The sequence below is a fragment of the Phaethon lepturus genome, unplaced genomic scaffold (assembly GCF_000687285.1).
Source record: "Phaethon lepturus isolate BGI_N335 unplaced genomic scaffold, ASM68728v1 scaffold16179, whole genome shotgun sequence".
Lineage (NCBI taxonomy): Eukaryota > Metazoa > Chordata > Aves > Phaethontiformes > Phaethontidae > Phaethon > Phaethon lepturus.
In genome coordinates this window covers 15,332-28,257 of record NW_010561383.1, presented here as the reverse complement: position 1 = coordinate 28,257, position 12,926 = coordinate 15,332, and the positions used below count along the sequence as shown (strand labels likewise).

At 40.7% G+C, this 12,926-nt stretch overlaps 1 protein-coding gene across 1 annotated transcript in view; it reads left to right on the top strand.

Moving 5' to 3' along the window:
• LRRFIP1 (leucine rich repeat (in FLII) interacting protein 1) overlaps nucleotides 1–12,926 on the top strand; it is a 66,085-nt gene that overhangs the window by 41,083 nt on the left and 12,076 nt on the right. The window contains exons 13-20 of the mRNA XM_010293995.1: nucleotides 1,230–1,262; nucleotides 3,114–3,239; nucleotides 4,390–4,461; nucleotides 6,727–6,897; nucleotides 7,820–7,912; nucleotides 8,415–8,507; nucleotides 9,717–9,809; nucleotides 10,264–10,405. Coding sequence (XP_010292297.1) covers nucleotides 1,230–1,262; nucleotides 3,114–3,239; nucleotides 4,390–4,461; nucleotides 6,727–6,897; nucleotides 7,820–7,912; nucleotides 8,415–8,507; nucleotides 9,717–9,809; nucleotides 10,264–10,405 — 823 coding nt within the window. The remainder of the gene's footprint in view (nucleotides 1–1,229; nucleotides 1,263–3,113; nucleotides 3,240–4,389; nucleotides 4,462–6,726; nucleotides 6,898–7,819; nucleotides 7,913–8,414; nucleotides 8,508–9,716; nucleotides 9,810–10,263; nucleotides 10,406–12,926) is intronic.

The following is a 12,926-nucleotide window of genomic DNA, read 5'->3' as shown; positions in this document are numbered from 1 at the left end:
CCCCCCCCCCCAATATCAAAGTGAGTAATGACAAAACACTTTATTTTAAACTTCTGTTCTTGGGAACTTGTATACTGGTTGGTTTCAGAGCAGCAATTAAGTTGATAGGATGGTTCCCATCAAGGGGAAAAAAAAATCTGCCCAAGTTGTACATGGTTTTTGCTCTGTAACTTCCTTTTAAGCATTTAAGCTGCCTGTACTTCCTTTTAAGCACGTAAGCTGTCTGTATCCATGGTAATTTTCTGTACTCCTAAATGCTACTTTGGCTCTGTTTTGCTGCTTCTAGACTAGTTTCAATGCAGGATCTCCATTGGAATTTACTAATTCAGAAGAAAGTACTGAAACCATAAAAGAGCTGTTTATTTAGACTTTGAACTGATATTTGGTCCCTGATATTTGACTTGAGGTTCAGTTTTTGTAGTCTCAGCATTACTTGGATCTTTGCTTGAAGTCACAGTCAGCTTTTGTCTTGAGCAGAGAATACTTATCAGAGGTTTTAAGCTTTAAATTTATTTTCTCTTTTTTTTCTACTTTTGTGAGCGGAGCAGACACAGTACAGTCCTTCAAGTCTAAGTTGGTACCTTGCTTTTTTGGAATGGGGAAGGATGAGCTGCCAGGCTTCAGAGGTAGCCTCTCTTTAGTTAAGGTCCATAAAAACATGGAACTTCAAGAAGCTGTCTTGGTCTGGTAATCTACTGATCTTTCAGTTAAAAAACTTAACCTCTCTACTGAAGTAAATTGCTATTTTTGGGTTCATTTAAGGCCTATTTTTAAATTGTTCTAAAGTAAATAGGAGTAGCTGCATATGTCAGCACAGCAGTTGCATACAGCTGTTCTTATGACCAGGGAAAGGCATCTGGGGGGGTTGTATTCTTGCATTGTTAACTCCTAGGTCGAGTGCCATCTTCATGTTTGAAACACTGTGATGTAGAATATGGAAAAAAGGTATTCCTCTGTCTTATTTAATAAACCAAAAAGTTTGTTATCAGTAAGTATATTCTACTTAATTACATTCTGCTTAGAAATCTGACATGAATTATCCAGCCTTGTGCCCCGACATACCAGTTGGGACACCGTTCTTCTGAGCGAGCCGGCTGCTTTTTGAGTGGATAGAAATTGCTAATGAAAAGTCTTCTACAGGTTTAAGAATTCCCTTTCTGATATCTTACTGCCTTCTCTTGTCCTTCATTGATTATATTAATGACTCCTTCTAAATCTTTGTTTCACAGATTGAGGAAAGGCCAGAAAAAGACTTTGAGAAGGTAAGAAGGATCTTATGAATTATTCTGACAATAATGCTTTCTTCGCATTCTGGCAGGTAGAAATCGCAGGGAGTGTACAGAAATCTTCAATTAAATCCATTGTGGGGGCAAAAATTCGAATTATTGGAACCTTCTACTGTTACATTTTTGAAGATGAACCGCTGGTCATTCAGGTGTTTAGTAGCTGACCTTCAACTGCAATTGGCTGAGGTTGCTTTAGGCTAAGCCACATGAATACTGTGCTTGCTTATTAAATTTTAATTATGGTATTATGTAAAAATAAAGAAATTATAACAAAAGGAGGTGGATACTGCAGTAGTGGGAAATTGGCTTCATGCAGAACCCTCAGTACAGTAGAATAGTTAAATGTGGCTACTGCTTGCAAAACAGATAAATATCCATGAAAGGAGAGAGGCTTGAGAGGTAGTTGGAAGCATCCACAAAATCTATTATTACAAGTTTTGAAAATATCTGGCAAGATGATTGTGGTGGGTTGACACTGGCTGGATACCTGGTGCCCATCAAATCCTCTCTGTCACTCCCCTCCTCAGCTGGACAGGGGAGAGAAAATAGAATGAAAGGCTTGTAGGTCAAGAGAAGGACAGGGAGAGATCGCTTGCCAATTACTGTCGTGGGCAAAACAGACTCAGCTTGGGGAAATCAGTTCAATTTACTACCAATCAAATCAGAGTAGGGTAATGAGAAATAAAAACTAAAACATAAAACACCTTCCCCCACCCCTCCCTTTTTCCTGGGCTCAACTTCTGACTTTTCTCTCCCTCCTCCCTCTGAGTGGCACAGGGGGACAGGGAATGGGGGTTGTGGTCAGTCCATCACACCTTGTCTCTGCTGCTCCTTCCTCCCGAGAAGGGGAGGGGGGAGGGGGAGGCCTCCTCATACTCCTCCTCTGCCCCAGCCTGGGTCTCCCCACAGGTGCCGTCCTTCAGGAACAGGCTGCTCTAGCCCGGGTTCCCCATGAGGTCCCAGGTCCTGCCAGCAAACCTGCTCCAGCCGGGGCTCCTCTCTCTCCCCACGGGGCCACGGGCCCTACCAGGAGCTGGCCCCAGCGTGGGCTGCCCATGGGGTCACGGCCTCCTTCGGGCATCCCCCTGCTCCAGCATGGGGCCTCCCCGGGTGCGGGTGGAGATCTGCTCCCCCGTGGAGCTCCATGGCCGCAGGGGCTGCCGGGGAACCTCTGCTCTGTTACCTGGAATGTCTCCTGCCTCCTTCCTCGTTGACCTTGGAGCAGAGTTGCTCCTCTCACACTCTTGCTCCTCTCTCCTGCCGCAATTCCTGCGTGCCAGTTTTTTCCCCCTTAACAGTGTTCCCCCAGAGGCACTACCACCATCACTGATGGGCTCGGCCTTGGCCAGCGGCGGGGCCGCCTTGGGGGCAGCTCGGCCTTGGCCAGCGGCGGGTCCGTCTTGGAGCCGGCTGGCGTTGGCTCTGTCGGACACGGAGGAAGCTTTTAGCAGCTTCTCACAGAAGCCACCTCTGCAGCCCTCTTGCTACCAAACCCTTGCCACTCAAACCCAATATAATGATACTAGCCCCTAAAGAATTCGTCTAATTAAGAACTAGTAGTTAGAAGCTAACTCATGCAAACTCCTATAACAACAGGGTTTAAATTCATCTGATCTGCCTTTTTTCATAAGTCTCCCTTGTTAAATCTTCATCTTTCAATTTTTCTTCTTAGAAAGTTTCACTTTAATGAAGTCTGCATATTTTGGAAGTGCAAGGGTTGGTGTAACCTGTGTATTTAAAAAAAACCCACCACAAAACAACAAACTACAAACCCACAATATATCTAGAAAAAAAGTTGTAACTATTTTTAACTGTGTGTGATTGTAGGGAGCACGTACTGTCTCAAGTTTATCAGCAGCTACCTTAGCTTCTCTGGGTGGGACTTCTTCACGAAGAGGCAGTGGGGATACATCCATCTCAGCCGATACCGAGGCATCTATTAGAGAAATAAAGGTGAGAAATACTTAAAACCAGCTTAAGTTGTTAAATACCCTTTAGACTTCTTCCCAAGTAAGAAACTGTCTTGTCTCCCCCTCCTCGCAGTTCTGACCAAATGAATCGTATGCTGTAAATGAAAAGTGAACAGCTTTATTAGAGAGATGCTGCTGGGAAGCTAGTGTGTGTTGCAGGAATATTTGGGTAAAGTCCTAAGGCATATGATAGCAGGTCAGACTGATCATAACAGACACATCTCATCCTAACCTAATGAAATAGGAAATGGACTCAATATAGCACACTGATAGGAGGATTGAAATAATGCAAGAAGCAGTGCACTTAATAGATGCTAATTTGGGGAGGGTTTGTAATCTCATTCATGAGTCCATGAAGTTAGAAACATTTAAATAGCAAATAGCTACGCAATCCAGTGTTTGTATCATTGAGTGCAAGTCTGTGTAGTCCATAGGTAAATTGGCTGTTTAATCTGGCTTTTAATGTTCCATTTGGAAGGCTACTTTACAATTGGGACTGTGAATTCTGTTAACTTCCATGCACATGACTTGCAAGTCTCTGGAAATTTCAGCCAGTTACAGTTAAAACATCTGTAATTTATATTAGGACCTGAGATACAAGCAGGTCTGTCCCAATTTCAACACTGTAAAACAGCTGAACGATAGCTGTTTGCTGGTGACCAAGGACAAAAGGGGAGAGAGACTGTGAAATAGGCCTTGTAATTAAATTTACTGTGGTGGATGGTTTTCTTGTAGTCTTTCCTACATCTCTAGTATAGCCTGTATTTCAGGCTTGCTTTGGCAGCCCGTACCCTTAATACCAGAATTCCTCAAAGAGGGGGATAATCAGTGAAAGGGGTAGAGAAGGGCTGTGTGGCTGGGGCATACAATTGTTGTAGGCTTTGAAGCTGCATCTGCATCTTATCCTTAATGTTGAAGATACCATTTTTTTTTTCTAGTCAAGAGCAGAATTAGCATAAACATCCAACCAGGAAATGTAATTGTCCATTGAGGCTTCAGGTTAGGATCAGACCGCTTAACCCGTATGTAGAAATGTTTCAGTGGGAACTTTGGATAGCTGCTTTGCCCTGTCAGCTGCGCTTCTGCCTGTTAGTTTCAGTGGCATCATTCCCCTTTCTCATCCTTTCTCTCAGGATATCTATGAGTTAAAGGACCAGATTCAGGATGTAGAAGGCAAATACATGCAGGGACTGAAAGAAATGAAGGTACTGGTTTACTGCAGGCTGGGAGTGTGATCATTAACACCAGCTAAACATTCAGAGAGTTGGTGTGAGACCCAGAACTGACCTTGCATGCTTTTCTTCTGGGAGGGCTTGTAAATGGTGTGAAAAGCACTTCATTAACTGGCAAAGTATCTGTTCTGACCTTGACTGATTGTGGTGAGAAATGCTTCCACATGTTAACTGAAAGGCTGTGGATTATGATTGCGTGTTGTCTTTGCTGTTTTGAGAAGGTAATCATTTTGCTATCAAATTGAAATTATTAGTGTTTTTTTAACAGTTTCCCAATCCAGGAAACGTCCCAGTATCGGAAGATGAACTAAAACTTATGTACTACAATGCAATGAAAGATCAGAGTTTAAAAGCTTGTATGTTTGGGGTTTTTTTACATTTTGTTTTGGTAAGGTCCAGCATGCCTTTGGAAAGTTGTGCATGTGTGGTGATGACTATCGTTTTGGTTTCATACTTAGATCACAGAAGACACCCTTAAACAATTATTGTAATAAAACTTTGTGTAACAAAGCTCGTTACATGAAGTCTAACATTCATTCTTGTGAAGGATGAACGCTCACACCTGCTGGCATAAAGGAGGTGCTTGCCGCTTTCATGAAGCCATAAACAAATTTTGGTGCAAGAACTAACTTGTGCATTCACGTACCACCACCTTGTAAGTGAGCAGTAACATGAGCTGCCTTTTTTGGAAAAGGCAGTCTTGCAAATATATATGCAGACCTCCAGGTATCAAATGCCACATTTATCAACAGTAATCGCTGACTGTGTCATCAGCTCAACACTGTGACAGGTGAAGATGCTGCCATCTTAAGTAAGCTGTCGATGGAAAAAGAGCAGTTTGCCCCTTTTTCTGTAAAACCCTGTTTTGTTTTGTTTTTTTTCCCCGATTGCTGTGTAATAAAATAATCACACGGCATAAAGAAATGTAGGCAGTTTTTCAGTTTGTGTCCCTTAGACTGCCTTTTATTGTGATTTAGACCTAAGCTGCACTGCTTGATGCTAAGAAAACCAAACATACTAGGAGAACCAAACATAGCATGCTGAAGGCGTGGTGCAGCAACTGCCTTAATTTCTTACATGCATATACTTCCTTTCCAGTTAATTTCTGAGGTTTAATCCTACCACTGTTTCCAAATCCTGGCTATTCTCTTATACTTGATATTTCCCATCCTTGGGCTGGAAAGTGCACCAAAACACAGTTTGTGTTTGGAATTATATATATTCATGTCCTTAAAGACTAATTATCTTATTTGCCAGTCGAAATGTAAACTAAACTGATTTCGAACGTAATTTTGTGATCATCTCACCACTGTTATGCCCAGTTCCATTGACTGAATGGAAGGGGATGTATATGAAACTCATCTGTGCTTTAGGTGTCATTATTAGAATTACTGAAGTTCCAAGAGAAATTGCTTGATGTGTAAACTAAAATGTTGACACGAGTGTCTTCCTTTGCATATTAGCACTGTTTTGTTTATGTAACTCTCTTGTTTCTCTATTAAAATTAAGTACTGCAAAGTTTGACTGGACAACATGCAAAATGATCCTTATCTTTGTTTTGCCATCATCTGCTACTGTAAATACTTCAGTATCTTCTATTCAGGTCAAGTTGATAGAATAGGCTTTTGAGACCCTGAGAATTGTGTCTGACAGAGTAAATTTGTGAAGAAGGGATGTGATATAGGAAACCTAACGAAAAATGATACATCAGGACACACAAGCCGCAGCTTTTTCATAACAAATTCTAATTCCCGAGTCAGTTCCCACACTGCAAGCATCCCTGAAATTTGTGTGAGGTGGCTGCCAAACTGCCTTAATTTAAGGCCTAAGATCATCTAAAATGATCTTAAATCAAGGCCAGTTTACCTTTAAAAAAAAAAAATTCCAACTTGTCATCTTCAGCAGCTGCTTTGAGCTGCCAGTGTGCAGGGGCAGGGGGAGGAGGGAGGAGGAAGAACACTCTGAGAAGGCAGAAGCTGAAGCAGCAGAGAGCAGGAAACGTTTTAGCCGTCCTGAGGTAAGGTTCCTTGCTTGTAGACAGACGTCTGGTGGGAACACAGGGGAGGTTATCCTCACCTTGGGACAGTTGGTAAGTCTCTCTGGCACGCTATTAGCACTGGTTTCAGTAGGAGCACTCGGCATGCCTGTGGTTTAGTACGTTGTTTTCTTGTTGAAGATCTTGGTTGGCAAAAAGTGTCTTTTATAACTGACTCTGTCTGCGATTGCTTATTCTTGCAGGACTCTCTAGCCGAAGTTGAAGAGAAATATAAAAAGGCTATGGTGTCAAATGCTCAACTAGACAATGAAAAAACAAATTTCATGTACCAGGTAGATACCCTAAAGGATGCGCTCTTAGAGTTAGAAGAACAGCTGGCAGAATCCAGGCGGCAATATGAAGAAAAAAGTAAAGTATGTATATAGCTATGGCATGTTACTTAACAGGGAAATATTGGGGGGACACACAGAGACCACTGAGAGGAGGCAAGCAAATTACTATTCAAGATTTTAAATAAGTTATTGTTTTAGTTACTGTTAAAGCAAGTGAAATAGCAGCATATTATGTGGTTGCGATCACACAAATGGGAATCTTCCCTAAGTTTCTGTCTCATAAAGCAATTTGTGAAGAAGTGCAGAGATGTAAGGCTATATTGATGTTATTGCATGTCCTTTTATATTCCATCATTAAAGTAAATTTGGAGGTTTGTTCATAGTGACTTCTGGAGTACTTTTACACACATCTATCTTCAGAAGGCTGTGTATATCGTTAAGGCAGCTACTTGGTAGAGAGTTGAATTAAGTTTTACATGAATTCAGCATCTGACAGCTAGTGAGCTGATGTTAAATAATAAAGCTGTGGGTTGTGTTAGCTTTTCGGAACTGACTCTTTAGCTTGCAGCATTTCACTATAGTGTTCTTCAAAACAGATAGTTCCTGGAAGATATAGTGTGGTCTTGTTGGGTTTTTTAACGTTCACAATGTCTAGCTAACTTTTAGTACAGGGATATGTGGAAAGATTTGGTTAAATTCCCATCCATTCATCTGTGAAGTCTGTAGGACCTGGGTGTAAAAGTTATCCGCTCACAGCCTGCTGCTCAACTTAGGAAACTGGCTAGATGATGTCTGTCGCTTCGGTATTTGATGGAATAATAGTTTCTTGGAAAAAGGACAAATAAGATAAAAATTATACACTTGTGGGAATGTGATTAGAGGAATATTCAAGAATAGCATTGCAGTAAGCATTTTCTTTGTGTTTGGGCTTATTTTCTTTTTTTTTTTTATGGGATGCTATTTTTGATCAATAAAAATTTCATTAATATTTCATTATTCATAGGAATTTGAGAGGGAGAAGCATGCTCATAGCATATTGCAGTTTCAGTTCATGGAAATCAAAGAGGCTTTGAAGCAAAGAGAAGAAATGCTTGCAGTAAGTAATGTTTTTTGTTTGTTATGTTTTTTTCAATGGCTTCTTTGATTGGTATGCTCCCAGTTAGCAGTAGGAGTGTAGAAGGTGACCCATGGAGAATTTTATTCCCCACGCAAGTTTCTCACCTGAAACTAGTGTTTCAGGCCAAACAGGTTCAGAGCTGACAAACAGAAATAGTACTTTCGTAAGTATTATCTGAAGGTGGATTGCTTTTTTTTGCCTTGCCCATAATATGAGAAGTTGTGTTTCAGACAGCTGTTTGTGGGAATTCAGAGGAAACCAATGGAACTGTCCAACTTGTTTTAAGTCATCTCACGGATAGTAAGATTGTCTTTAGCAGTGTAGGTTTAGTTGAGATGTCAGAAACTGTAAAACTGTATGTGTAGATACTCTTTTACTTTAGCACCTGACTTTTTTCGTTCTTTGGCATCACTGCAATCTTAACCTTCTTTTTTAACCTATTACCTGCTTTCTGTCTTCTTGTTTTGCTCCTGTCTCTCAGGAAATCCAACAGCTGCAACAGAAACAGCAGAGCTATGTCAGGGAAATATCTGATCTTCAGGAGACAATAGAGTGGAAAGACAAAAAAATAGGGGTAGGACTTGTCAACTCCTCAAATGTGTTCAGTGTGGCACTGTCATTCTCCAGCTGACCCTGCTTTTGCAAAACCTCCATGAATAAAATCCTCTCTAGTGACTTTGCTTGGTGTGGCTGTTTTACTATATTACCAGTGAACTAGCAAATAGCAGATTTTTGTCTTTGGCCGGTATCATAAAATCCAAGAAAAACTTAGCAACTGGTGTGATTTCAAACCCTAGGATAATTTGTTTGCTGTGGTGCACCATTTGTATTTGAGAAATGTTGAGAAAGGAAGTGCTATTTATAATGCAGTTCCATCAGCACTGAATTTTTGCTTATTCAGATTTAGCCTGCCGACTGAGCAAAAACTGGAGTGTCATACAGAAGCAATAGTGCTATTTATGGGCTAGCAGGATGAAAGTCTCTAATTCTCCCTTGCTTCTAATGCCTGCCCACCGCTCTTTGTCAAAGCCAAATGGAAACCCACTCTTAAAGAAAATCATGGCTTTCTTTTCCAATGATGAGCACTGAAAGACTTTCTGAATGTAGAAGGGGACAGAAATCTGGCAGCTTGCCCGTGCTTGTCATGTCCAATAACTTGTAGCAATTTGAAACTGAAAATTTTCTGATTTTTTTTTTTCTGGTTACTGTTCTATTTGTGTATTATATAAATACTATTAGAAATACTGGAGAGGTTCGATGTCAAAATATGCATTTGCACATGGTACATCCCAATCTAAAGATGACTTAGTGGCAGCTTTCAAATTAATTGAAACGTACTGCACCCGTGATGGTAACCCACGGAATAAAAAGACTATTAAAATCTGCTGGGCCTGCTTGCATGCCCCTCTGTTAACACATGCGAATGGCACTATGTCTTTAGTGTGCATGTTGAAGTAATATGGATATGAATTAACTTGTCTAGCAGATAAGAATGAAAAATGGATCCTCCTCCCAATCCAAAGGATTGGGCTTTGAATGCCTTTAGTGGGAGTTCCTGGTTCTTAAGCAAGCTGTGCGTTTCTTGGACTTGAAGTTTAATCTGTGTGTATGCAAAATTGGTCCTTTAATCTCTAAACTTTGCCTCTTTCATACATACCACTTCCATGAATCTCTGAATATCTTAAATCTACTCATTCTTGTTTACATTTACTTTTCATGGTCTTTACTTGTCTCCCTCCCTTTCTTCACATCTCCTCGCCCACTGTCTGTGTTGGGAACTCAGGCGTTAGAGAGGCAGAAAGATTTCTTTGATTCCATAAGGAGTGAGCGGGATGACCTTAGAGATGAAGTGGTTGTGCTGAAGGAGCAACTGAAGGTATGCAAGAGGAATAAAAGAAACTTTATTCAACTCCTGTATGTTTTCGCAGAAAATATGAATCTAGCTCAGTAGCAAGAACTCTCAATTTTGTTTTGTCCATAAGTTGCCATTTCAGGAATTTTCTATATAAAGTCGTCCTTCCCCCTATTATTGATTGTGAGCTCTCAGTATAGACTATAGTATTAAGTAGTTGCTTTTGTAGGAGATGCTTCTCTGAGGAACATTTTACACAGCAGATTTATGTTTTAAAAAAAGAGCTGGGATCACATGCTTTCTGTCCTAATGGATAAACTGAGAACTGTAATATTCTGTCCTCTTTTCTGACTTCCAGCCATGTTTAATGGAATGATTGAAGCAACTCTTTATTCAGAATGTCAAGGACAAGAACACCTGAACTGTCCTCCCCTTTCTGAGCAGCAGGCTCTAAACTGTTTCTTTTGCTTCTCCACAGAAACATGGAATAATCCCAGACTCTGATGTCGCCACCAATGGGGAGACATCAGACATTCTTGATAATGAAGGACACTTGGATTCTTCCACAAATGTTCCAGGCACAACGCAGGCATTAAAGACAGGAGGAGATGGAATGCTAGGTAAGTGTTGTGTATCCTTTCACATCATTCTGTCTGTCTGTCCATTCATTCATCTTTGCTTGGAGTCTGGGTGTCTGTTAGTGGGACAATTAACACATCACGCAGCATGCTTCTTGTCGAATCACTTCCTATGCATTTTTCTGCTTAATATTTATTATCACTTCAAGTATATTGCACAGTTTCCTGCAAAGGCAAACTTCATTTTCCATTCAAGGTGCCAAAGGGTGAGAATACAAGTACTACATTCCAGATAAGTAGCAATCATTCAGATTACTATTTAAACCCTGAATTTGGAAAATTATCCCAGAATAATCCTACTGTTGTTCAATATCTTTCATCATGTATCTTAAAGAATCAGAAAAAAGGTGTTTTAATTGCCTATAAAGAACTTGTACGTTGGTTCATTTATGTACCTGAAAACTGTAAGTGTCTGAACAACAGTGCTGGGCACTGTTAAAATACACAAATGCATGAATTAGTTGTTCTTGGTATCTAGTACTATTGACCAGTTTGTATTAACACTTCAACGTTTTTACTTGCTATAACAGGATTAACACTGTTAAATTCAAAGAAGATAACTCTGAGACGGATAGTGTTAGGAAGGAGAAATCTGGTTGGCAAAAACTTTCTTCTTAAGCAGTTGTGATGAATGGCCTCTCAGAGAACTATTATACTAGTGGAAGGAAAGGAAATGAGAGATCTTTCTGTTGTTTTTTTGTTCTAAATGAACATACGAATAGATAGCAACAGGCAGTCAGCTGTTGCAAGTGCAAACTATCTTGCTTTTAGCTATTGGCTGCTTTTTCCTCACTCAGTTTTTGTGTGGAAACAATATGGAACACCAAAACCAAGGTAAGGGTGTATTTTTTAAATGTAACGTGTTTTCTGTCTCTCCTTACTCTGTTCTTGTTTTTGGGGTTTTGTGTTTTGGTTTGGTTTTTGTTTGGGGTTTTTTGGGTGTTTTTTTTGTTTTGGAAATAGGTACAACATAGACCCAAAAGCTAACTGCTGAAACCACAAACACTGTTGTTCTAATACCTGTTGCTTCTAAATCAAAGTTGAAGAAAAACTTGCAGAACTGCCCCCCAAAACCCACAGGAGTCCCCATCCCTTTGGGTGGATGAAGTGGCTGTGAGGGGCATTAAGTGCCTGAGCTTTGGTCTGTGTTGGTAGTGTTAAACAGCTGAACCGTTTGCTTGCCAATCAGATTTTACATTTGTCACATACATTGCTGATGCCTGTTTATACTTAGGAATAAAACATTACTGAATAATCCTTGATTACTTCACTATAATGGCATCAGACACACGCTCTTGCATGCATAGAGTGGTGTTAGGGTTAAAGTTGTAGATAATATTGCTGAGAAAAAAATAATCTTTACTGTCAGTGTTACATCTGCAAGTATTGCTGTTAAATTGCACTGCCTGAAACAGTTGTTTGCATCGACAAAAGCTGTAATTCACGGAGCCAAGGGCATAAATCTTTTGCTCTACAAAAACACAAGCCAGCACCAGAGACTTCTTGCTTTGAGAGGGTGGTGGGGAATTTCACTGATCAAAAACCTCAGACCCTTACTAATTCAATTGCTGCTTTGCCTCACGTAATTGGCAAAAGCTGATCTTCTATTAACCTATTCTTTGATTCATTCTCTTTCTGGTTTTAAATGGGGAGGTAGGTGCTATGGTGTGGTCCCTTCAACTTTCTCAATGGTCTTTTAGGCAAAGCCAATGAAGTGGACATGAAAAATGAGATTTTGGAGGATGTGGGGAAAAGAGAAATCTTGCAGAATACTGAGCATGAGGAACACAGAGAGGAGTCTGAGGAGCAGGAAGTACAGACATTGCATGCTGATGGAGATGCAAAGGCAGAAAAAATGGTTGAAGAACATGATGCCCTGTCACCAGCAATGTTACCAGATGGTAGGTTTGCAGAACAAATTCAAAGCCTTACAGAACATGTATCAGGGAGTGCTTCTTCAAATGATGATAATGATGCAGATGACTTGAGCAAGGAGAGTGAGACCGCAGGCACAGCAGTCCAACAGCCTGTTAGTATGGAGGCTGAACACCATGACTTATGTGCAAGGAGAAATCAGAACTCTGAGATGGGCTCTCTGCAAGGTCATCAGATTTTTGAGATGCCTCAGGAAATGCCTAGTGACTTAGGTACAGAGCATGAACTGAAAAAAGCTGCACCCGAACAGGAAGGAGGAGAGGATCTTAAAACTAGCCATGGCCTGAGCGATAATGACATGGATTGGGAAGCCGACATTACAAGTGAGAGCTGTGAGTTGGTTTCTAATCAGGCAGCGCTACCAGAGGTGACAGCAGCAGGCTTGCTTAGTGAAGAGATAAATGGGGAGAGTCATGCTGAGGGACTCCAGCACTCAGAAGAAAGCACTGAAAAGAAGGTTACAAATGTCTTGGAGGAAACACTTGTTGAAAGCAAAGACTGCACTGATGGAAGAATTGATAGAACAGTAGGTGATAGAGCTGAAGAAGAAAATGAGGTTGGGAACACA